This window comes from Heterodontus francisci, chromosome 1, assembly GCF_036365525.1.
Source record: "Heterodontus francisci isolate sHetFra1 chromosome 1, sHetFra1.hap1, whole genome shotgun sequence".
NCBI lineage: Eukaryota > Metazoa > Chordata > Chondrichthyes > Heterodontiformes > Heterodontidae > Heterodontus > Heterodontus francisci.
The window spans coordinates 227,210,773-227,236,932 of NC_090371.1; the positions used below are offsets into that span (position 1 = coordinate 227,210,773).

The 26,160-nt window shown below is 45.5% G+C and overlaps 1 protein-coding gene across 1 annotated transcript in view; it reads left to right on the top strand.

Annotated features, from left to right (window-relative positions):
- gucy1a1 (guanylate cyclase 1 soluble subunit alpha 1) overlaps positions 1–26,160 on the top strand; it is a 107,991-nt gene that overhangs the window by 61,174 nt on the left and 20,657 nt on the right. The window contains exon 6 of the mRNA XM_068034114.1: positions 9,847–9,990. Within this exon, the coding sequence (XP_067890215.1) occupies positions 9,847–9,990 (144 nt within the window). The remainder of the gene's footprint in view (positions 1–9,846; positions 9,991–26,160) is intronic.

A 26,160-nucleotide genomic window follows, 5' to 3' on the forward strand; every position in this document is an offset into this window, starting at 1 on the left:
ACTATACTATCCCCCTACTATCATTATATTCCTTTTTGCTCCCCCCACTTGAATGTCATCCTGTACCACAGTGCCATGGCCAGTCTGCTCATCCACCTTGCAGCCCTCGCTTTCGTCCACACAGGTTGAGAGCATCTCAAACCAGTTTTCCAATTGCAAATTCCTCCACTACTGTCTGCTTGGTCCCTTTACCTGCCTCTCGGAGGGTCAGTAATCTTTGCAATCCTTTACCACAGTGGAATTTGGGTTATTGAATATATTCAAGGCTGAGTTAGATAGATTTTTGATCTACAAGGGAGTCGAGGGTTATGGGAAGTGGGGAGCCACAGGAAAGTAGAGTTGAGGCCCCTGTCAAATCAGCCATGATCTTATTGAATGGCTCGAGGGGCCAAATGACCTACTCCTGCTTCTATTTCTTATGGTCTTATACGACACCTCAGTGCTCTCTGAATTTTCTCCAAGACCTCTGCCTTGAAGAAAGCCCATCATTCTGCATGTAAAGCATTCAAATATGCAAAAATTGTACTAACTGTAGTGCCTTCCAGAGCAAGAGGACTATCGCACAGCTTAGAAGACAACTTGGGATTTCACCCATTGCGTAATTGATAATAACTATATCCTCCAACCATCTTGTGTGAATTCTGTGCATGAACCACTCATGCCAGGGCAGTTGCTAACTTGCAATCTGGTTGATCAGCTAAAATTTTATGCAGCCTTTTATCGATCACTGCGTAATTCCTTTCACTGTGTCCATTACTGGAAGGACTTTCAGCTGTGGTATCTATGACCATGATGTTCATGTTTACACATGTCACTGAACTCGGAATTGGAAAATGCCCCTCCATTATCAGTCAGAAACTTCGCTGGTGCCCCAAGTCTGGTCCCTATCCATTTTTCTATGATTTTGTCTATAATAACCTTTTTGTCCTTACTAAGTATTATTGTAGAAAGACTAAATCTAGTTGTGAGATTTACAAAATATAAAATGAAAATATTTCTGTCTTTATCCCAAACCTTTAAATCCATGGCAACTACCTCATTAAAGTGTCATGCAGGCCCCCACCTGCCAAGAATGAGGCACATTAATTTTGCCACATGGACGTTAAACTTCAAAATGTTGCTGGGAAGAAAAGAAGATTTTTTACAAGGAATTGCCAGACCTCTAGCTGGAAAGACATTTTTGCATACTAGCAGACAATGTTGGATCAAAGGAACCAGTCCCTGCTCCCAATACGCAGAACAGATGTGGTCAGACCAGTTTAGTCACATGACTAACTGACTGCTGCAGAGTTTTGAACTGGAGAGTTTTAAATTGGAGAAACAGTGTTTGAAGAGAGAAAGCCAATCCTTTCTCTAGTTACCCTCTTGCTCCTTATATATGAATAAAAGGCTTTGGGATTTTCCTTAACCCTGTTTGCTAAAGATATTTCATGACCCCTTTTAGCCCTCTTAATTCCTCGTTTCAGATTGGTCCTACATTCCCGATATTCTTTCAAAGCTTCTACTTCGTTAGAAGTAGACCCAGACAGGGTACTGCTAACAAAGATACAATTGGAACAAAAGAAACTTGAATTAGAAGACAGAGAAAGAGAAAGAGAAAATGAAAGACAGGAGATGAGAGAGAGAGGAGAGAGAGAGAGAAAGAAAAAATATTCCAGAAAGAATGTGAAGAGAGTTGAAGGGGCTTAAGTTAACTAGGGTGTGACAGAGTAACCCTAGTGAAAGCATGGCCAATATGGAGGAGCATAATTGAGGGCTGGGTACAAAATTGTTAAAACCAGCTCAACTAATCCCAAAATTCAATGAGGAAGATGTAGAAGCCTTTATTGTGTCCTTTGAGAAACTGGCAAGGCAGCTAAAATGGCCAGCTGAGACCTGGTCTCTTTTACTACAAAGCAAGCTAACTGGAAAAGCCCATGAGGTTTATTCCCTGTTACCAGATGAGAGCTCATCAAATTATGAACTGACCAAAAATGCTATCCTCGGGGCATATGAATTATTACCCGCAGCCTATTGCCAAAAGTTTAGAACCCTCAAAAAGCAAGTTAATCAAACTTATCTGGAGTTTGAAAGAAGTAAGCAGCTGGCTTTTGGCCAGTGGCTAAGGGCTCTTAAAGTACAGCTCATTATGAGAATATCAGGGAAGTGGTTCGGTTAGAGAAATTTAAAAACTCTCTCCCACTCTCAATAAAGACCCATGAAGACGAGCAATGAGTTCAGAGAGCCCGAGAGCGGCCGTTCTGGCCGATGAATTTGCTTTAATTTATAAGTCGGTTTCCCAGGGGAGAACCTTTCCTGATCACCACCATAAATCCGAAAAGGACAAAGGGTGGGGAGATGATAGAAGCCCAGGCAGTCCTGGGAGAGAAAGGAAAGCAGGGGTCACAGGGGGCCTTGCTCTAGCCAAAACGGAAGGTACTGTGAGCAAGAGTGAGATCCAGAGACCTGTGTGCCTCCATTGTAATAAAGCAGGGCATTTAAAGCTGACTGCTGGAAACTAAATGGAAAACCTGTAGGGCTAATCAGGGCACACCCGTATAGTGAAGAAGGGACCCTGATGGAAAGCACAGCAGAGCAAGCTGTGGCTATAACTGCAGTAAGAGTGAGACCCAGGAAGTCTACCACTGCAAATGCAGGAAAATTTAATAGGTTTCCTGAAGGCTATCAGGGTTTTGTGTTTGAAGGGTAAGTAACCCCTTATCCGTCGAGTGGGGCCAGCAAGCCCATAGTAATTCTCAGGGTCACAGGGCCATGAGATCCCTTTTACTGAGAAAAGGCCTGACCTTTCCCCCAGAGAGTGCAGTGAACACCAGAATGGTGGTGAATGGTATTTGAGGACAGTATATGCCTGTACCTGTACACCAGGTGCACCTGTAGTGCGACCTAGTTTCAGGACTAGTGACAGTCGGGATTGTCCCTAGTTTGCCTGTGGACGGGGTTGGTAATGGTCTGGCGGGGGTGAAGGTGGTAGCCCCCCCAGTAGTGAAAGAAAAACTGCAGGAGGTCAGAGAGACAGGGTAGTGGCAGGAGACAGTCCCCTGCTGTTTCCCTGAATGTGTAGTGGATCAGGCCATGATCAAACCAGCTCCCCCAGAGGAGACTGCATTGGCACGGCAGGCAGATGACCATGAGGTCTGCCTGTCCAAGACTTTCTTTCGAAAGTTAGGAGACCCAGGGATTGAATTAAATGGATTTTCCCTAGCTAAGGCTCAGCGAGCTGACCCAGTATTGCAAGAATTAGCACAGGCTGCCCAGTCTGAAAGTGAAGCAGAAGAAGTCCCTGTTTGCTACTATTTAAATAATGAGGTACTGATGAGGAAATGGAGTTCTCCTCACAGACCTGAAGGCAAGGAGTGAACAGTAGTTCACCAGTTAGTTGTGCCACAGAGGTACCAGAGACAAATATTAAGAAGGGCCCACGAGACTACAGTGGCTGTACATGCCAGTATATGAAAGACCAAAGCTCGCAGAGGACAGCAGTTTGACTGGCCAAAACGCCACAAAGATGTGGTGGAGTATTGCAGGAGTTGCCACATGTGCCAGGTTGAGGGGAAAACCCCAACCTACAGCAAAACCTGCACCCCTAAGTCCTGTACCAGTGTTAGGAGGATCCTCCAGCAGAGGGCTGGTGACCTGTAAGGGACCCCCGCTGAGAACAAAAGGGGACATGCAGGCAAACGACTGGCAAAAGTTTAGAAAGAGAAGGGGGAAAGTGACCAAGAGGGCAAGTTAAAGGAAGTCCAGGAGGAATCCTGGATGAAAACCACTACTGCCCAGTCAGCCAACCCCAAAAAACGTGAAACGTTAGACCCCACATCCCGCTACGTAAATGCAGACACTAGAAGCACATCACCAGAGTTGTTAACAGCATTTACATGAACCTGTAGAGACAACGAGAGACCTGTGGGGAGGGAAAACCATGAGGGTGATCCCTCACCTAGTTGAAGTGCCACAGGGGAGTGCAGTCAAGTCTGCACAAATACCCACAGGCAGGGGTGTCCCAGAGAACAAAGGGGAGATTAACAAAGAATCATCCCCCGCACAGAGAAAAAGGGAACCACCTATCCCCTGAAGTCAAAAGCCTTTTCATGACTCAGCAAAGCACTGAAAGAGAGTTCAGGGTAGACCCGCCTCCTACAAACTCTCCTGAAAAAAAATGACCTCAATAGGAACCAAGACCCTAGGCAGTCATGGCAATGGGCAAACTGAAGAAAAGCTTCCCCAAAGAACACATGGCTACTGGGATGCCAAAAAGAAGAAATTAAAGCAGCACTGGCACCCAGAAAATATAATTTTAATAAGCTTTAGGATTCATGAATGAATGGAAATGAATGAGAGAAATGCATGGGTTTCTGTATCATATATATTTCAACCCTTTTAATGAAATGTGCCTTTTTTTCAATTGCATTTCATTCCCCTGGGTGTGGAGATGTCAAGCAGGCCTCCATCTGCCAAGAATGAGGCACATTAATTTCGCCACATGGACATTGTTGCTGGGAGGAATAGAGGGCTTGTTACAAGAAATTGCTAGGCTCCTAGCCAGAATGAAATTTCGCATACTAGCAGACAGTGTTGGCACAAAGGAGCCGGTCCCTGGTCCCAATACACAGAACAGATGTGGTCAGACAGTTTAGTCACATGGCTAACTGGCTGTTGCAGAATTTTGAACTGAGAGTTTTAAATTGGAGAAAGAGTGTTTGAAGAGAGAAAGCCCCTGGCTCTTGGATTGAGAACACCTCTTTCCTGTCTACTCCCATCTCTTTCTCACCAGCTTTAGAATCCATTGAAGACACATGAACCCCAGGTGAGAAAAGTCTTGGACAGTGAACAAGGTTTAAGAAAAATACTGGGCCCCAACGAAAATCAAGAATTACCTACAAGCAAGGACTCTAAGCTCAAAGAACCGCAACAAACTCTTATGATACTGCCTCAAACCTCTCCACTTTATCTTTCTGCTGCTCTTTTCTGTCGCTATTTGCACGTGTGTTTCACATATGCATGCTAGCGTGGATGCGTTGTGTATCTATTGGTATCAACCGAATTAGAGTTTAAGTTTAAGTTTTAATAAATGTCACCTTTCTTCTTTAAACCTAAGAAAGCCTACCAGTGCTCATTTCTTTACCTTATAATCGGAAAGCGGTGAAGCTCAAAACACAGTGTGTTTTGAAAATAAAACCCTGTTACAGTAAGACCAGGTGAAGGCTGAAAGGGACCCCTAGATATCTTTCTCACCTGGTCGTAACAAAAGTCACATGCCAATGGAAGGCTTAAAATAGTATGTGTCAGTGTCCTCTGATACTTTTTACAGATTTAACAATTCTCATTCATCTCCTCTTTAGCCTTGTATGTTGTTCAGCAATTACACCTGCATCTTTTAATGGGATTTTTTAGCCTTTGACAAGTAGGATGACTTTAGAGTCATACAGCATTGAAACAGGCCCTTCAGCCCACCAAGGCTGTGCTTACCAACAACCACCCATTTATACTAATCCTACATTAATCCCATATTCCCTACCACATCCCCACCATTCTCCTACCACCTACCTACACTAGGGGCAATTTACAATGGCTAATTTACCTATCAACCTGCCAAGTCTTTGGCTGTGGGAAAAAACCAGAGCACCCGGCAGAAACCCACACAGTCACAGGGAGAACTTACAAACTCCGCACAGGCAGTACCTAAAACTGAACCCAGGTTGCTGGAGCTGCGAGGCTGCAGTGCTAACCACTGCACCACCCAAAGACTATTTGCTTTTTTTTCTCTCTCATTCTTATCACCTGATGCCATTAATACTTGGTTAACCCTTTGAGAAGCATCAAGGGTTGAAATTTTATGCCCTCCCCCACAGTGGGTTTGGAGGCAGGGAGAGCATAACATCGGGTGGGATGTGCCGGGGCTGGATGCCGCCATCAGCCCGCCTACGCCAAAATTTAGGCCGGGCAGGAAGGCGTTCCCACCCTGCCATCAATTTAGTCCCTTAACTGGGTAATTAATCCCAATTAAGGGCCTCTTCGCGCCGCAGCCACAATGACCCATGCTGGGGGGCGGCCCTGTTGCCACCCAGAAAGTACGGCACGAGAAAACATGTGGGCTGCTTCCCGGCTGTGGGGGGATGTCTGTCATTCAAAGGTACTTAGTGCCTGAACGAGGGACCCGGCATCGGGAAGAGGGGTTCCCGCTGAGGGCCAAACCCCTGCCCTTGCTGCCAACTCCCCTAGCCCCCTCCTCTGCGACTCCCACCCCGCGAGCCTCCTCCTGCCCTGATCTACCTTGACCCTGGCTCCATCGCCACTCCTCAGTGTCTGGTGGCTGCAGCTGCAGCTACAGCAGCAGCCACCGCCTCCACAGTGGCACTGCAGTTGCCAGCCTATGACTGGCCAGCAGCACTGCAAGGCCGGGACTTCCAGTGGCGGGGTCCTAACTCATGTGGAATGCCTGCCGATGTCCAGTTAAGTGCCTGATTGGCACTAAATTTGGCAGGCCTTCTCTACAAGAGCCGGCACGGGTATCTCGGCATCAGTTTCCCCCAACATTGAGACCCCCCCACCAGCACAAGATTCCATCCCAAATTTTGCTAAGGGGATACAACAACGTGCTGCCCGGGTAAACTGCAGATCCACTGACTTTACAAAAATAATTGCTTTATCATGTTCCATGTCAACTTTGATATGTGCCTTTTTCATAGAACATTTACTCAACAACATAGGTATCTCATTAGTGACTTTATCAGTACTTAAAAAATGGCTTACGCCAGCTATTTTACATGGAATTACAATTCTCTTTTAGTGACTGCGGTGTGTTGTCATCACCAATCCTAAAGCAAATAGTACTTTTATATTCCTTAACCTTGTGTCAATCCTCACTAGTGAATCAAGGTAACAGTTTAACCAATCACTATTATTGCTGTTCCAATTCTGTCTTCTGCTATAAAAGTCAGATCTTCTAACCTTTCATCCTATTCTATCTGTCATTAATTCTTCCTTTGTATTGCTGCCTGTGCCCAGTATCTGGACCATTTTGAAATCTGGCAATGATTGAGAGCTCTATTCTTTGTGTCACCATGGAATGTCCCATTTTTTCTATGAAGGCCGAAGGAAATGACTGTTTCCCCAGGAATTTTTTCCAGGCAGCAGACATCTGATCCACTGTCTCCCTTTCCAAGAACTGAACACCAGTTGGAGCCGTAGCCTGTCTAACAGTTTCCATCTCCGAGAACCTAATACCAGTTGGAGTCAGTAGCCTGCCCATATGATACACCTTAGCACAATCCAGCAATTTAAATGCTTGTAATGATCCAGGTAGTCCCAAATTGAATTTTGTCAATTTTTTACACAATCGGTTAAAGTCCATGATGGATTTTGCCATGGAATGCCCATCTATTTTCTGAAATCTATCAAAGTCTGACCATGCCTCATAAGCATTTAACAGATCACCTTTCTTGTAGATTTCAGCCAAGAACTCTAATAAAAGGTCCAAACCTTCATCGCACTCCACCCAATGGGCGGCACAGTGGCGCAGTGGTTAGCACCGCAGCCTCACAGCTCCAGGGACCCGGGTTCGATTCCGGGTACTGCCTGTGTGGAGTTTGCAAGTTCTCCCTGTGTCTGCGTGGGTTTTCTCCGGGTGCTCCGGTTTCCTCCCACAAGCCAAAAGACTTGCAGGTTGATAGGTAAATTGGCCATTATAAATTGTCACTAGTATAGGTAGGTGGTAGGGAAATATAGAGACAGGTGGGGATGTTTGGTAGGAATATGGGATTAGTGTAGGATTAGTATAAATGGGTGGTTGATGTTCGGCACAGACTCGGTGGGCCGAAGGGCCTGTTTCAGTGCTGTATCTCTAATCTAATCTAAAATCTAATCAATGGGCATCCAGCTCATAAAATACTTTACTTCTGATTTTACTTCTTGTAGGAAGTGACAATGCCAAGAGCATACCTTGCTTCCTGCTTGGTAGGCAGGTAATGCATGTCCACCTGTGCACTTTCCAACCTTCACCTTGAGGCAACCATCCTCTGATACCTTGTTATATTCCAGAAAGCCAGTTGTTGAGGGATGAAAATGGAGCCAATACTTACACACTTTCAGAAGCATTTATTTACAAGAGTTACACATTACAAGTATGCACCTACTAACCCAACCACCACAGTTTGGGTGTGTGCCAATTTGTAGGAGTACAAATGAATCCCCAGTTAATGCACATAGCCTGCATACAATTAAACACAATTAATATACAATTAACAAACAGCTCTTATCAAAGTCACAAATGATATCTCATGCGACTGTGACAAAGTAGACTATCCCTTCTCTTTCTTCGCACCATACTTGCAGCCTTCAACGTGGCTGACCACACCATCCTCCTCCAATGCCTCTCCATTGTCATCCAGCTGGACAGAACCTCGGTTGCCTGGTTCCATTCTTATCTACCCAGTCGTAGACAGAAAATCACCTGCAAAGGCGTCTCTTCTCACTTCCGCATCATTACCTTTAGTGTCTCCCTCCTTGGCTCCCTCCTATTTGTCATCTACATTCTGTCCCTCAGCGACATCATCTGAAAGACAGGGGCAATTTCCACATGTACACTGACAACACCATTTCTACCTCACCGTGACCTATCTCAACCCCTCCACTGTCTCTAAATTATTAGGCTGCTTGTCTGACATCCATTATTAGATGATCAGAAATTTCCTCCACTTACAAATAACAAATAACTATACAGCACAGGAACAGGCCATTCGGCCCTCCAAGCCTGTGCCGAGCTTGATGCCTGTCTAAACTAAAACCTTCTGCACTTCCGGGGCCCGTATCCCTCTATTCCCATCCTATTCATGTATTTGTCAGGATCCCTCTTAAACGTCGCTATCATACCTGCTTCCACCACCTCCCCCAGCAGCAAGTTCCAGGCACTCACCACCCTCTGTGTGAAGAACTTGCCTCGCACATCCCCTCTAAACTTTGCCCCTCACACCTTAAACCTATGTACCTTAGTAACCGACTCTTCCACCCTGGGAAAAAGCTTCTGACTATCCACTCTGTCCATGCCACTCATAACTCATACATATTGGAGAAATCAAAGCCATTGTTCCAGTCGCCACAAAATCAGTTCCCAAGCCACTGACTGCATCTCTCTCCTTGGCAACTGAATGTTTGCAGCCTTGGCATCATATTTAACCCCGAGATGAGCTTCGAACCATAAATCTGCGCCATCACGAAGATAGCCTATTTCCACCTCCATAATATCACCTGACTCCATCCCTGCCTCTACTCATCTGCTGCTGAAACCCTCATCCAGACCTTTGTCACCTCGATACTTGACTATTGCAAGGTACACCTAACTGGTCTCCCACATTCTAACTTGCGTAAACTCTGCCACCTTTGTCCTAACTTGCACCAAACTCGCTGGCCTACATAAACTTCCAATTAAGCAATGCCTCAATTTTAAAATTCTCATTCTTAATATTGAATTCCTCCATAGCTTCACTTCTTCCTATCTCTGTAATCTCCTCCAGCTCTATAAAACTGAGGTATTTGCAGTCTTCCAATACTGGTCTCTTGAACATCCATGATTTTAATCGCTTGGCCATTGGCGGCTGTGCCTACAGTTGCAAAGGCCCTAAGCTCAGGAATTCCCTCCCAAGACCTCTCCAACTCTCTACCTTTTTTTGTCCTTTAAGATGCTCCTTAAAGCCTACCTTTGTGACCAAGTTTTTGATCATCTACCCTGACTTCAAAGCACCTTGGGAGGTTTTACTACTTTAAAGGTACTATAGAAATGCAAGTTGTTGTTAAGATATGGATAATAATTTATTTTTTTATTCTCCTGTGTATATTGGATTACATGACCAGGTAGAGACCATTGGGGACGCATACTGTGTAGCTGGAGGATTGGACAAAGAAAGTAAAATCCATGCAGTCCAGATTGCCTTGATGGCATTGAAAATGATGGAGATTTCAGACCAGGTGGTGACTCCAGAGGGAAAGCCCATCAAGGTCAGACCCACCTACATAGATATACATAGCAGCAATCTACTTACTCTTTTTTTAAAATTATAAATTAACTTGTTACATTTCAGTTACAGAAATAGATTTGCCTTGTTCCAAACAAGATACAGATTCAAAAGCAAAATCCTGCAGACACTGGAAATCTGAAATAAAAAAGGAAGCATCTAGAGTCATAGAGCACTGAAACAGGCCCTTTGGCCCACTGAGTCTGTGCCAACCAGCAACAACCCATTTATACTAATCCTACATTAATCCCATATTCCCACCATCTACCTACACTAGGGGCAACTTACCTATCAACCTGCAAATCTTTAACTGTGGGAGGAAACCAGAGCACCTAGCAGAAACCCTCACAGTCACAGGGAGAACATGCAAACTCCACACAGGCAGTACCTAGAACTGAACCCAGGTTGCTGGAGCTGTGATGCTAACCACTACGCCACTGTGCCACTCCATCTGCGGGGAGAAAAACAGAGTTAACCTTTCATCTGACCTGAAAAAGTTAGAAATGTAATCAGCTTTAAGTAAGTGAAAGGGGGGAGGGTGGGGAAAAGAACAAAAGGGTGATGGGGTAGAAGACAGGAGAGATCAAATGACAAAACAATTGGTGATGCAAGGCCCAAGCGAGTAGACATGGAACAAGTAAAGAAGCAAAAGATACTCCAGAGGAGGTGTGAATGACAGAATGATGAACTGCTACCACCTGAAAGCAAAAACAAGAGAAAAAGGAGGATAAAACTGAAACCGGCAAAGAAAAAATAAACAAAATGGAGCCAGAGATTACATTATGAAATTGTTGAACTCAGTGTTGAGTCCTCAAGGCTGTATAGTGCCTCATCCAAAAATGTGGTGCTGTTTCTCGAGCGTACGTTGAGCTTCATTGGAACATTTCAGGAGGCCAAGGACAGAGAGGTCAGTGTAAGAACAAAGTGGAATATTAAAATGACAGGCGACCAAAGGCAACAGAAGCTCAGGGTCATGCTTGCAAACTGAACAGCGGTGTTTCACAAAGAGGTCACCCAATCTGTGTTTAGTGACCCCAATGGAGAGCAGACTGCATAGTGATCATTGAATACAGTATACTAAATTGGAAGAAGTACACATAAATCATTGTTTCACCTGGAAGGAGTGTTTGGGGCCTTGGATGGTGAGGAGAGATGAGGCAAAAAGGGAAGTGTTGCATTTCTGGCACTTGCATAGAAAGGCACCATGGGAAGGGGAGGAGGTGTTGGAGGTGATTGAAGAGTGCACCAAGGTGTTGTGGAAGAATGGTCTCTTCAGAATGCTAAAAGAGGAGGGGAGAGGACAATGTGTTTGGTGGTGACATTACCTTGGATGTGGCAGAAATGGCAGAAGATGATCCATTGAATAGGGAGGCTGATGGGGTGAGAACGATCCATTGAACAGGGAGGCTGGTGGGATGAGGACAAGGGAACCCTATCAAGGTTTTGGGAAGGAGGGAAAGGGGTAAGAGAAGAAGTTGGGGAAGTGGGATGGACATGGTCAAGGGCCCAGTCAACCACAGTGGGTGGGGAATCCTCAGTTGAGGAAAAACAAAGACATACCAAAAGCACTGGAAGGGAAGGTTGCATCATCTGAAAGGAAGTGATGAAGACAGGGAAACTGGGAGAATGGAATGGAGTCGCCGCAGGAAACGGGGTGAGAAGAACTGTAGTCGAGGCAGCTGTGGGAGTCAGTGAATATTCCTTGATAGCCTATCCCCAGAAATGGAGACAGAGAAGTTGAGAAAAGTTGGAGGTGGACCATGTGAATGTGAGAGAAGGGTGGAAATTGAAAGCAACGTTGATTAAATTTTCCAGTTCAGGGCGAGAGCAGGAAGTGACACCAATACAGTCATCAATGTACTGGAGAAAGAGGTGAGGGAGGGGGCTCAAGTAGGATAGAACAGGAAATGTTCCACATATCCCACAAAAAGGCAGGTTTGGCTAGGGCCCATGTGGGTACCCATGGCAACACATTTTATTTGGAGAAAGTGAGTGGAGTTGAAGGAGAAGTTGTTCAACATGACATTCGGTCTGCAAGCATGGCCCTGAGCTTCCTGTCACTTGTCATTTTAATTCTCCACCTCGCTCCACTCTGACCTTTCTATCCTTGGCCTGCTTCAGTGTTCCAACACAAGCTCATAAAACAGCACCTCATCTTTTTACTGGGCACTTCACAGCCTTCCAGACTCAACAATGAGTTCAATCATTTTAGATTATAACATCTTCCCCAATGATTTTCTTTTTTTGTGTTTTTTTTTTGCTGGTTCATTTTTTTTTGACTTCCCCCCTCTTGTTTCTTTCTTAATCCCTTACTTTGTGTTTGGATGGCTGCTACCCTGCCATTTACACCTCATCCACACACATTTTTAGTTTCTTCACTTGTCCCATTACCACTCCCTTTGGCTTTTTTCCATAAAACCTTTTGTCTTTAAATCTCTCCTGCCCGCCACCCTATCACAGACCTTCCCTTTTGCTCGTCTTCCCCCTCTCCCCTTTCACTTGCCCAAAATCTATCAGATTTCTAACTTTTGACAATTCTGATGAAAGGTCAAGGACCGGAAAGGTTAACTCTATTTTTCTCTCCACAGATGCTCCCAGACCTGCTGAGTATTTCCAGCATTTTCTGTTTTTGTTTCAGATTTCCAGCATCCACAGTATTTTAGTTTTGGTATGGAGAAGTTGTTCACTATGAAAACAAGTTCAGCCAGACGGAAGAGGGTTGTGATGGATGGAGACTGGGCCTCTGTTCAAGGAAGAAGCGGAGAGCCCACAGACCATCCTGTTGGGGCACGAAGGTGTAGAGAGATTGGACACTCATGGGCCAGGAAACTGGAAACTGTTAAAGTGACAGAGGACATTGGAAGAGTCACAAATGTAAGTGGGAAGAGACTGGACAAGGGGCGAAAAAATAGAATCGAGATTGAAAGAAATCACTTCAGTGGGGCAGGAACAGGCTAAAACAATGGGTCTACCAGGGCAGTCTTGTTTGTGGATTCTGGGAAAGAGGTAGGAGTGGGCTATCCAGGGTTGGGAGACTGTGAGGTCGGAGCCTATGGAGGGAAGATCTCTAGAGGAGATGAGGTCAGTGACAGACCTGGAGACAATGGTTTGATTTTTGATGGTGGGGTCCATGGTCCAGGGAGGTCAGAGGTTGTGTTGGAGTGTTGGTTTTTGGCCTCTTCAAGGTAGCAGTTGGTTCACCAGGCAACAACAGCATCAGCCTTGTCAACAGGTTTCTTGACAAGGTTGGGGTTAGACCTGAGAGAACAGAATGCAACAAGCTCAGAGGGAAACAGGTTGAGGTAAATGAGGGGAGCAGAAAAATTGAGATGGCCAATGTCATGGCAGCAGTTCTTAAAGAAAAGATCAAAAAAAGGATAAGAGGCCAGAAGGAGGATCCAGGTAGAGGGAGAATACTGGAGATGGGTAAAAGAGTCTACTGTCCCGTGGAGGATTCCTACTGAAATAAGTGGTCACAGAGGTGAAGGTGATTAAAAAAAAATTCAGCATCGTACCATGCTTAAAATTCATTGAGGTGGGGGGTTAGGGGATGAAGCTGAGGTTTGCTGAGGGTAGATTGTTTTGGGTCAGAGAGGGGAAGGTTGGAGGATATTGTGAATACATGGCAAGGGGTAAGATTAGAAGAAAGGATGGGGTCAGGGGGAAGTGAAGGGGAAGAAAAGTCAGAGTGGCGTTGCTACCCATGAGGTGTTGAAGCTTGCGATCCTTTGCACCTGAAAGGAAGAAAACAAGTTTTTTGTTAAAGCGTCAAATGAGACAAAGGATGAAATGAAACTGCAGACAGGGACAGCTTTGAGATAGAGTGAGTCAGTGCTACTGAAGAGAGAGGTCGAGAGTGTGCATGTGGCAGCACAGGACATTGATTGTGTATGAATCTCAGGATGCAGTGAGAACAGCAGTTCAAGGATCACGGAATGTTTAGTAGATATCTGTAGCTGTCAGTGGATCTGAAACACGAAGGGTACAATTTTAGTTGGAATCCATATAGAATAGGTCAGAGCTAAAGACAGTTGCTGAGGAAGGAGATGTGGCTGTAAAAGCGAGCTTTCATAGTTTGATAGAGTCTTCATGTGCAGGCTGCGTTCTGTGCAGCTGGCCTGTTGGGTGCTGTGGCGTGGGATTAAAAGCAAGTTTTTTTGAGACAGACCCTGGTTTGAAAATTAAACTAAAGGCTTCAAGGTTCTGGGAGGTCAGAACCAGGTTAAACAAACAGACTTTTTTTTAAAACCAGAGACATGATTGGAGCTTAGATTTCAGTTTTACTAAAAGACTCTGGGTGTTGAAGCCAGCTGCAAAGCTGGGGAGTTGTTGTTTAAAGAGGTAAGCTGAGAACTGCAGATGTTGGTGCTTCCAGATAAACTACTAAGGAAAAAAGCAAGAGGCTGGAATAGTTGTTTTGACTGCAGGCAGAGGAGCCTGGACTGAGAGCTGACCTTTGGAAAATGCAAATTTCTACCATTGTTTTCAATGCCTTAAAAAGTTATGTAAGGCAATTTCGGTGAAGCTACACCACCAGGACTGTTGTGAGCAAAACCACAGAAGTTCTGAATAGGTGGAGATGGTATCGGTGGGGTTCAGATTGTAGAGAAACTGCCATCGAGTGGAAATCGGCATTTGCATCTTGGGAGAAAGGATCTTGAGAACTACTTGAAAAGTTCAAAGTCCTGAAGGTTTGTGAAGGTTTGTCGCCATCCCGTTGATAGCATTGCCAAAGGACTTGTGAGATACATCCTTGTTGCATCGGATAGTTAACATGTAATCTTTAAGATGTATATTGACCATGATTTAACTGTTAGTTCATATTTACTTAATGTTGGTTTTGGTTTGAGTGTTAAAGCAAAATTTATAAAAGTGAAATCTTGTCCATTTGTTTTATGTTCGTTAAATTGGGGTCAGTCGGTGAATTTGGTTCTTTTGGTTTGTTGGTGGTCTCCAAGGGAATCATGACAGTAGATACCTGTCCAAACACGAGAAGGGAAATAGAAAGCAATGAAGGCGGACAAGGTAAAAGAGGCAAACGGAAACCTCATCGGAGAGAAGTGAATTTTTTCAAGGTGGGCATTTCTGGAAGAGAAGTGGCAGTGAATTAAACATAAATACAAAAGTAAAATGCTGTGGATGCTGGAAATCTGAAATGAAAACAGAACATTCTGGAAGTATTCAACAGTTTGGGCAGCATCTGTGGAGAGAGAAACAGAGCTGATGTTTCAGGTTGATGACCTTTTGTCAGAACTGTAAAAGTTAGAAATGCAATATGTTTTTAGTAAGTGAAAGGGGAGGCAGGAAAAAGAACAAAAAGGAAGGTCTGTGATAGGGTGGAAAACTGAAGAGATTAAATGGCAAAAGAATTGATGGTGCAGAGCAAAGGGAGTGGTAATGGGACAAGTAAAGAAACAAAAGATGTGGCGAGAGGAGGTGTGAACAGCAGAATGATGAACATCTGCCATCCAAAAGCAAAAACAAAGTAACTCCTGACAATGCAGCCCAGCACTGATGTCATCAGAGCACTCCCAACTTCGCACATGTGCAGAACGGACTGTTGCTGTCAGTATGGCTTGCCAGGACTAACTTGTGTACTGCAACGTCTGCTCGCTGCTCACTCCCTGTCCTGCCTTTCCCCACCTCTGCGTCACCCTTCCCCGCACCGCCCACCTGTTGGCCACTCGCTCCCTGCCTCACCTCTTCTTCCCTCTCGGCTGCTCGCTGCCCACTTCACCCCTCCCCACCATTTGTCCGCCACTTGCTCCTCACTTCACTCCTCCTCCCCCACGTGTCGGCCACTCACTCCCCGCTTCACCCCTCCCTTACCCCAACCTGTCAGTCACTCGCTCCCTGCCTCGCCTCTTCTTCCCTCTCGGCCGCTCGCTCCCCACTTCACCGTCACCCCACCTCCAGCTGTCGGCCACTCACTCCAGGCCTCGCCACCTCCTCCCCTCTGCTCTACCTCTGTTTCCCGCTCCCTCCCACTTCTTCTCCCCAGTCCCTCCCACGATTGCAGCCTCTCTTTCCCCCACGGGGAAAGCTGGGAGGGAGAGAGAGTGACATGATAGGCAGGGGAGGGGAGAGAGACCACCAGCAGGAGTGAGCAGGGAGCAGAAGTGGGAGGGAGCGGGGAGCAGTGGCAGAGCAGAGGGGAGGAAGCAGCGAAGCCCAGAGCGAGTTACCGACAGGTGGGGGTGGTGGTGAAGTGTGGAGTGAGTGGCCGAGGAGGGAGAAGTGGTGAGGTGGGGAGCGAGCGGCGAGAAAATGGATGCAGGAGGCAGCAGTGAAGAGAAGCGCGATGGCAGGAGGGAGCGGGGTACTGTTGGGGGTGGGATGAAGGTGACGATCGCAGCCACTGTGGGGACTTGGGTTTCATTTGTTTTTGTGATAAATTGAGCAGCGCCATCTTTACTACTGGCAAATGCCAAGAACGTCGCAGACTGTGACATTTCAGTGCATGAGGCTGCATTTGCACATATGCAAGTACTGTGCCACCTAGTGGTTGCATTGTCAGCAAACGCAGCCAAGCAAAAATAAGAGAAAAACGAGAGTAAAACTGAAACCTGCAAAGAAAAAGGAAACAAAATGGGGGCAGAGTTTACGCTCTGAAATTGTTGAACTCAATGTTGAGTCTGCAAGAATATAAAGTGTCTAATCAAAAGATGTGGTGCTGCTCCTCGAGATTACATTGAGTTTCACTGGAACACTACAGGAGGCTGAGGACAGAGAAGTCAGCATGAAAGCAAGGTGGAGAATTGAAATGACGAGAGCCCAGAGTCTCAGGGTCATGCTTACGAACTTAACGGAGGTGTTCTGCAAAGTAGTCACCAATCCGTGTTTGGTCTCCCAAAGTTTTATGGGAAACAAATAAGGCAATTTCTGTAGCTTAATAACTTCAACAGTGATAGCATATAAAATTAAAATATTTCATAGTTTATGATCATTCGCCATAAAAGGTTACATTAGCTTCTGAAAAATAGCTTTGTTTCACCATAACAGTTCAGAGCAGGCTGTGTTGAGAGCAGTAAATACAGTACAGTAAATTGACAGAAGGACACGTAAATTGCTCTTTCACCTGGAAGGAGTGTTTGGGGCCTTGGATGGTGAGGAGAGCGAAGGTAAAAAGGGCTGGTGTTGCATCTCCTGCACTTGCATGGGAACGTGCTGTGGAAATGGGAGGGGATGTTGAGTGAATGAGGAATGGAACAGGATATTGCAGAGGGAATTATGTGTTTGGTGGTGGCATCGTGCTGGAGGTGGCAGAAATGGCAGAGGATGATCAGTTGAATATAGAGGTTGGTGGGGTGGAAAGTGGGGACAAGGGCAACCCTATCGTGGTTCTGGGAAGGAGGAGGAAGGGTGAGAGCAGAAGACTGGGAAATTAGATCCTCACAGTGAAGGGCCCTGTCACCCACGGTGGGGGGCAGGGAGTGGGGGGGGGTGGGTAGTCCTCAGTTGAGGAAAGGTAAGACATATCAGAAGTGCTTGTTTGGAAGGTTGCATCATCATAACAGATGTGATGGAGATGGAGAAACTAGGAGAATGGAATGGAGTCCTTATAGGAAGTGGGGTGTAAGGAAGTGTAGTCAAGGTAGGTATGGGAGTCAGTGGGCTTATGGTGAATATTCATTGATAGCCTATCACCAGAAAAGGAGACAGAGAAGTCAATGAAGCGAAGGGACGAGTCAGACATGGACTGAAGGTAGAGAAGGGTGAAAACTGGAAGCAAAGTTGATGAAATTTTCCCGTTTCGGGAAAGGCCAGGAACCGGCACCAATATGGTCATCATTGTATCAGAGAAAGAGGTGTGGGGGGAATACAGATTCAGTTCTGCAGTGATTGCTATTTTCCTCAATTATACCAGCAGTAATATTATTGAGCAAATTTAGAATTCACACAGTCTTGGAGCAATTTGATTTATTGTTCCCTCATGTCAGTCATGATCCATTTTCCCTTCATGTTCTATTTCTGGATTTTATAGCTTAGCTGTTATGGTGAAACAAATCTATTTTCCAGAAGCTAATGTAACCTTTTATGGCGAATGATCATAAACTATGATATATTTTAATTTTATATGCTATCACTGTTATTAAGGAATTAAGTTATTAAGCTACAGAAAATGCCTTATTTGTTTCCTGTAAAACATGAGATATAAATTCAGAGGTTTAAGTATTTCCATCTGCTTTTATAACATACTTATCTGCCAAATGGAATCTGTGATCTGTTGTCTCACTGTGATACAGCCAGCTTCTCAGGTTGCTTAGGCACAAAGAAAAGACAAACAAGGCATTTATGTTTTCATTGGAAAGTAATGTGACTATGTAACCTCAACCAACATGTTCCTGATGAATTCCTCTTTCTTTGAAAAATGCTCTACTTTAAAAAAAAATATATATAATTACAGCCTTCTAGCTACTGCTTCTGCAGAGCTTGGAAGTGGTAATCGTGTATTTAGCTGTTATAACTGAATGAGTAAAATTGCATTCTTTGCTGTGTCAACATGGCTCAGTCATTAGCACTCTCAATTCTGAGTTAGAAGGTTAAAGGTTTATGTTCCACTCTCGGACTTAAAAACATTGTGGTAGAAATTTGTCAGTGCCTTGTTGTGGGCACAGATTGGTGATGTGGCAGCAATATCAGGAGGCTGGAGGATGGCCCATATTTGGGCCTTTGGCCTCAACTAAATGATCAAGGCTAGCTGGCAGAGCATATCACACCTCCCAATGCAGTTAACCCTGATACAGGAAGAATCTTTAGGCTGCTACCTTGCCAGAGTTGCCATTAGGCCAGTGCCAGGAAGAATGAAGTCCAGCAGAAGGAGGGTCAATGCAGTGACATGCTGTGTGGAGCCAGGAAAATCACTTGTGCTCCTCCTGGCTCCAGATGAATTTTTCAAAAATGATTTCCAGACAACTTTCATACCAGAGAATTCTGAACGGAGTAGTCCCAGTGACTCAGGGCTGTTCAATTTCTCAGGAATTGTAAAACAGAAGTTATGCCGCTTCTTAGCATATGCAAGAGCCCTAATGGCTGCCATGGACTAATTATTGATTAAATGCATTTAAAAAATAGCATTAGCAAAATGAAATCACGTATAAATAGCTTATATTTAAAATTCTGCACTTGTGTGAAATACCTTTAATATTAGAAATTTACTTTGAGTTCGAAGAGCTTAAGGGGAGGCGGTGGTGTAGTTGTATTGTCACTGGCCTAGTAACCCAAACCTAGGGTATTGCTCTGGGGACATGGGTTCAAATCCCACCACAGCAGAAAGTGGAATTTGAATTTGATTAGAAAATCTGGAATTAAAAAGTTAGTCTAATGATGGCCATGAAACCATTGTTGATTGTTGTCAAAACCCATCTGGTTCACTAATGTCCTTTAGGGAAGGAAATCTGCTATCCTTACCTGGTCTAGCCTACATGTGACTCCAGACCCACAGCAATGTGGTTGACTCTTACATGGCCTAGCAAGCCACTCAGTTGTATCGAGCCGCTATAAAGTCAATAAAAAGGAATGAAACTGGCCGGACCACTGGAAACGGCAATGGCAAACCTGGCCCTAAAAAGTCCTCCTTACGAACATCTGGGGGCTTTTCCCAAAATTGGGAGAGCTGTCCCACAGACTAATCAAACAACAGCCTGACATAGTCATACTCACACTCACGGAATCATGCCTGACAGACAATGTCCCAGAGACTACCATCACCGGGTGTGTCCTGTCCCACCGGCAGGACAGACCCAGCAGAGGTGGTGATACAGTGGGATACAGTCGGGAGGGAATTGCCCTGGGAGTCCTCAACATTGACTCTGGACCCCATGAAGTCTCATGGCATCAGGTCAAACATGGGCAAGGAAACCTCCTGCTGATTACCCTTCCTCAGCTGATGAGTCAGTACTCCTCCAGGTTGAACAGCACTTGGAGGAAGCACTGAGGGTGGCAAGGGGACAGAATGTACTCTGGGTGGGGGACTTCAATGTCCATCAGCAAGAGTGGCTTGGTAGCACCACTACTGGCCGAATCCTAAAGGACATATCTGCTAGACTGGGTATGCAGCAGGTGGTGAGGGGAAAACATACTTGACCTTACCCTCACCAATCTGCCTGCCGTAGATGCATCTGTCCATGACAGTAGGGGTAGGAGTAACCACCGCATAGTTATTGTGGAGGCGAAGTCCCGCCTTCACGTTAAGGATACCGTCCATCGTGTTGTGTGGCACTACCACCGTGCTAAATGGGACAGATTTCGAACAGATCTAGCAATGCAAAACTGGGCATTCATGAGGCGCTGTGGACCATCAGCAGCAGCAGAACTGTACTCAACCACAATCTGTAACCTCATGGCCCAGCATATCCCCCACTCTACCATTACCATTAAGCCAGGAGACCAATCTTGGTTCAATGAAGAGCGCAGGAAGGCATGCCAGGAGCAACACCAGGCATTCATCAAAATGAGGTGTCAACCTGGTGAAGCTACAACACAGGACTATCTGCATGCAAAACTGCGTAAGCAGCATGTGATAGACAGAGCTAAGCGATCCCATAACCAACGGATCAGATCTAAGCTCTGCAGACCTGCCACATCCAGCCGTGAATGGTGGTGGACAATTAAACAACTAACTGGAGGAGGTGGCTCCACAAATATCCCCATCCTCAATGATGGTGGAGCCCAGCACATCTTTTTTTTTAAGGTGGCCTTTATACCCCAGGCCCCTTTTATATTTTTCACATCGAGGAGGGAGCCCAGCACATCAGTGCGAAAGATAAGGCTGAAGCATTTGCAACTATCTTCAGCCAGAAGTGCCACGTTGATGATCCATCTTGGCCTCCTCTTGAATTCCCCAGCATCACAGATGCCAGACTTCAGCCAGTTTGATTCACTCCGCGTGATATCAAGAAATGACTGAAGGCACTGGATACTACAAAGGCTATGGGCCCTGACAATATTCCGGCAATAGTACTGAAGACCTGTGCTCCAGAACATGCCGCGCCCCTAGCCAAGCTGTTCCAGTACAGCTACAACACTGGCATCTACCCGGCAATGTGGAAAATTGCCCAGGTATGTCCTGTACACAAAAAGCAGGACAAGTTCAAACTAGCCAATTACTGCCCCATCAGCCTACTCTCAATCGTCGGTAAAGTGATGGAAGGTGTCATCAACAGTGCCATCAAGCAGCACTTGCTTAGCAGTAACCTGCTCAGTGACGCTCAGTTTGGGTTCCGCCAGGGCCACTTAGCTCCTGACCTCATCACAGCCTTCGTTCAAACATGGACAAAAGAGCTGAACTCAAGAGGTGAGGTGAGAGTGACTGCCCTTGACCTCAAGGCAGCATTTGACCGAGTATGGCATCAAGGAGCCCTAGCAAATCTGAGGTCAATGGGAATCAGGGGGAAAGCCCTCCGCTGGCTTGAGTCATCTGAGCTCCAGGACATCACTGCAGGAGTTCCTCAGGGTAGAGTCCTAGGCCCAACCATCTTCAGCTGCTTCATCAATGACCTTCCTTCAATCATACGGTCAAAAGTGGGGATGTTCGCTGATGATTGCACAATGTTCAGCACCATTCGTGACTCCTCAGATACTGAAGCAGTCCGTGTAGAAATGCAGCAAGACTTGGACAATATCCAGGCTTGGGCTGATAAGTGGCAAGTAACATTTGCGCCACACAAGTGCCAGGCAATGACCATCATCAACAAGAGAGAGAATCTAAGCATCGCCCGTTGACATTCAATGGCATTACCATCGCTGAATCCCCCACTATCAACATCCTAGGGGCTACCATTGACCAGAAACTGAACTGGAGTAGCCACATAAATACTGTGGCTACAAGAGCAGGCCAGAGGCTAGGAATCCTGAGGCGAGTAACTCACCTCCTGACTCCCCAAAGCCTGTCCACCATCTACAAGGCACAAGTCAGGAGTGTGATGAAATGCTCTCCACTTGCCTGGATGGGTGCAGCTCCAACAACACTCAAGAAGCTGGACACCATCCAGGACAAAGCATCCCGCTTGATTGGCACCCCATCTACAAATATTCACCCCCTCCACCACCGACGCACAGTGACAGCAGTGTGTACCATCTACAAGATGCACTGCAGCAATGCACCAAGGCTCCTTAGACAGCCCCTTACAAACCCGCGACCTCTACCAACTAGAAGGACAAGGGCAGCAAATGCATGGGAACACCACCACCTGCAAGTTTCCCTCCAAGCCACACACCATCCTGACTTGGAACTATATCGCCGTTCCTTCACTGTCGCTGGGTCAAAATCCTGGAACTCACTTCCAACAGCACTGTGGGTGTACCTACCCCACATGGACTGCAGCGGTTCAAGAAGGCAGCTCACCACCACCTTCTCAAGGGCAATTCGGGATGGGCAATAAATGCTGGCCTGACCAGCGACGCCCACATCCCAGGAATGAATAAAAGAAAAGCTGCCATCCTTTTGTTCTTAAATTAAACATTTTGGGGTTTTTAACCCTTCTCCCACAGCTTTCTTTTTACAAATAATCATAGTATGGAAACAAGTGAAGGCCAGATGAATGGTAAATGTACGTGTCCTTGACATCAAGTCAGCATTTGATGGAATGCGACCCCTCGCAAAACTGAGATCACTTGGGATAAAAGAGAAAGATCTCTAGTCCAGTGGCTAGAATCATACCTGATACAAAGGAAAATGATTGGCTCTGTTTATCAGAGGTTAGTCATCATAATTCTCAGACATCACTTTAGGAGTTCCTCAGGGAGAGTTTCTCAGCATAATCATTTTCAGCTGCTTCATCAATGACTTTGTTTCCATCGTATCAGCAGCGCAGCTGCTTCACACAATGGTGGTAGGTCTTGATCGCCATGATATCGTGCTGCAGCGCAAATACCTGTGGCTTCCTTAAGTGGTACATTGGTGAATGGACACGGCATTGCTATCGATATGCAAGTCCTGTATGGTCTTCGCAAATGTGGAGAACATGCTCAAAACTGGTTGTAACAATTCGCCCAACCATTTGGCCAATTTATGTTGTGCAGAACTGGGGTCCTAGATAAGATAGGGCATAAAGGGACATCACTTTTGTGTGTCTTGGGCAGCCCTTACATACGTGGACGCAGAAAGCTGTGAGGATGAACCCTGTGATATATATCACCTGGCAGCTCATTGCTCTTACATAAGTCCAGCAAGCATTTTTTTAGTTTCCTTTCAAGCAAGGTAGTCCGGTCATGTTGAACGGTAGGTCCAATGGTATGCATTTTGTTGATATAATCACACTTGTTAAGGATTCCCATTTTATGCCAGGTTTACTGATGTGTATGTCCGGGTTGGTCTAAAGGCCTCGCAACGCTGTCAGACATACACGTTGCATCTGGAAATCAGACATGTCGTTCGGAATCCACCAATATGCGTGCGCTAGATTAATGAGGCACGCCCTCAAGGATTCAGCATCTTCAGTGGACACTGGTTTGTGGCGGGAAATTTGGGAGTAGAGGCGTTAGAACTCAACAAATACCTCTTCCCGTTTAATTTGGGATGAAGGCACACCAAAATTGAAACCATGCGCAAGAACAAACTCCTCACTTTCTTAGAGTACATGGTCAGAGCGTGTGGTTCATTCCGCAGGGCAATGCCTTGACCAATCAGAGTCAAGCTGCCTGGATTAAATTTCAAACAAAGCTCGGCAGTTAACTGTCAGTCACTGTAAACTGCATTCTCCATGGCAATGCCTCTACCAATCAGAGTTCACTTGCCAACCAATCATCAGTCTCTTCTCATGCAGTATAAGTTGTTGTTTTCCCTTACATTGGTTATTCTTGCAGATTGTTCTGATGAGTGTAAGACGAAAAGCTTTGACAACATTTCTGTATTTTTCAGTAATGCTTTCTAAAGCATTAACTTTTTTTGTGACCCTCATAAGCTTTCTTTTTCTGCTTTATCTTCTGTATGCTTCTAGATAACCAGGGAGCTCTAGATTTGGCACTACCACCCTTTTTCTTTGTGGGGACATGTCTATACTATGCCCGTAGAATCTCGATTTTGAATGCCTCCCACTGGGATGCCATTTCTTACATTACAACAATGACTACACTTCAAAAGTACTTAATTGGCTTTAAAGCACTTTGAGACATCTGGTTGTTCTGAAAGGTGCTATATAAATGCAAGTCTGTCTTTCTATCTTACTTTCTTATCCTTATCACCATGGTGGTAGAGGGACCAACTAAACCACAGGCATATACCTGGGATTAGATCTCTGAGCAATATTTAAGCAATTTCTTCACTCAGAGGGTTGTAAATATTTGGAATTCGCTAGCCAAGAGGGTGATGGCTGCTCAGTTGTTAAGTATATTCAATGATGAGATCAATAGATTTACAGACTCTAAGGGAATCGGGGATATGGAGAAAAAGGGAGGGAAAAGTGAGTTGAGGTTGAATTTCAGCTCTAATCATATTCAGCCATAAACATTATTTGCTACCGCACAGAGTGTGGAGCACAGAGTTGTCATGAAAGAGTGCTTTGTTAACAGAGTGCTAAATTCGGGAATATGGTGCACTTCGGAAGTCGATGCAGAAGGAGAAGGAGATGCTACTTTTATTTTACTTTTTACCTCCAGTAACTGCTAAGCATTTTTCTTTTGTCTATAAGAATGCAGTAGAGAAAGCTAAGTGATCCCACAACCAATGGATCAGATCAGAGCTTTGCAATCCCACCACATCCAGTTGTGAATGGTGGTGGGCAACTAAACAACTAACAGGAGGAGGAGGCTTCACAAACATGTCCATCCTCAATGATGGGAGAACCCAGAATATCAGTGCAAAACGAAAGGCTGAAGCATTTGCGACAATCTACAACCAGAGGTGCTGACTGGATGATCCATCTTGGCCTCCTCCTGAGGTCCCCAGCATCACAGATGCCAGTCTTCAGCCAATTCAATTCACTCCACGTGATATCAAAAAATGGCTGAAGGGATTGGATACTGCAAAGGCTATGGGTCCTGAAAACATCCTGACTGAGTACTGAAGACTTGGGCTGCAGAAACAGCTATGCCCCTAACCAAGCTGTTCCAGTTCAGCTGCAACATTGGCATCTACCCAACAATGTGGAAAATTGCCCAGGTATGTCCCATCCACAAAAAGCACAAAAAGCAGGACAAATCCAAGCTGGTCAATTACCACCCCATCAGTCTACTCTCGATCATCAGCAAAATAATGGAAGGTGTCATCGACAGTGCAACCAAGTAGCACTTATACAGCAATAACCTGCTCACTGATGCTCAGTTTGGGTTCTGTCAGGGCCACTTGTCTCCTGACCTCATTACAGCCTTGATCCAACATGGACGAAAGAGCAGAAGTCAAGAGGTGAGGTGGGAGTGATTGTCCTTGATATCAAGGCAGAATTTGACTGAGTGCAGCATCAAGGAGACGTAGCCAAACTGAAGTCAATGGGAAACAGGAAGAAACGCTTCACTGGTTGGAGACATACAAAGGAAGATGGTGTGGTTGTTGAAGGCCAATCATCACAGCCACAGGACATTGCTGCAGGAGTTCCTCGGGGATGTGTCCTAGGCCCAAACATTTCAGCTGCTTCACCAATGACCTTCACTCCCTCATAAGGTGAGAAGTGTGGATGTGCGCTGATGATTGTACAGTGTTCAGTACCATTTCCAACACCTCAGATACTGAAGCAATCCGTGTCCATATGCAGCAAGATCTGGATAACATTCAGGCTTGGGCGATAAGTAGCAAGTAACATTCAAGAGACACAAGTGCCAGGCAAGGACTATCTCCAACGACAGAAAATCTGACCATCTGAACAAAGAACAGTACAGCACAGGAACAGTCCATTCGGCCCTCCAAGCCTGCGCCAATCTTGATGCCTGCCTAAACTAAAACCTTCTGCACTTCCGGGGCCCGTATCCCTCTATTCCCATCATATTCATGTATTTGTCAAGATGCCTCTTAAACGTCGCTATCGTACCTGCTTCCACCACCTCCCCCAGCAGCAAGTTCCAGGCACTCACCACCCTCTGTGTGAAGAACTTGCCTCGCACATCCCCTCTAAACTTTGCCCCTCACACCTTAAACCTGTGTCCCCTAGTAACTGACTCTTCCACCCTGGGAAAAAGCTTCTGACTATCCACTCTGTCCATGCCGCTCAGAACTTTGTAA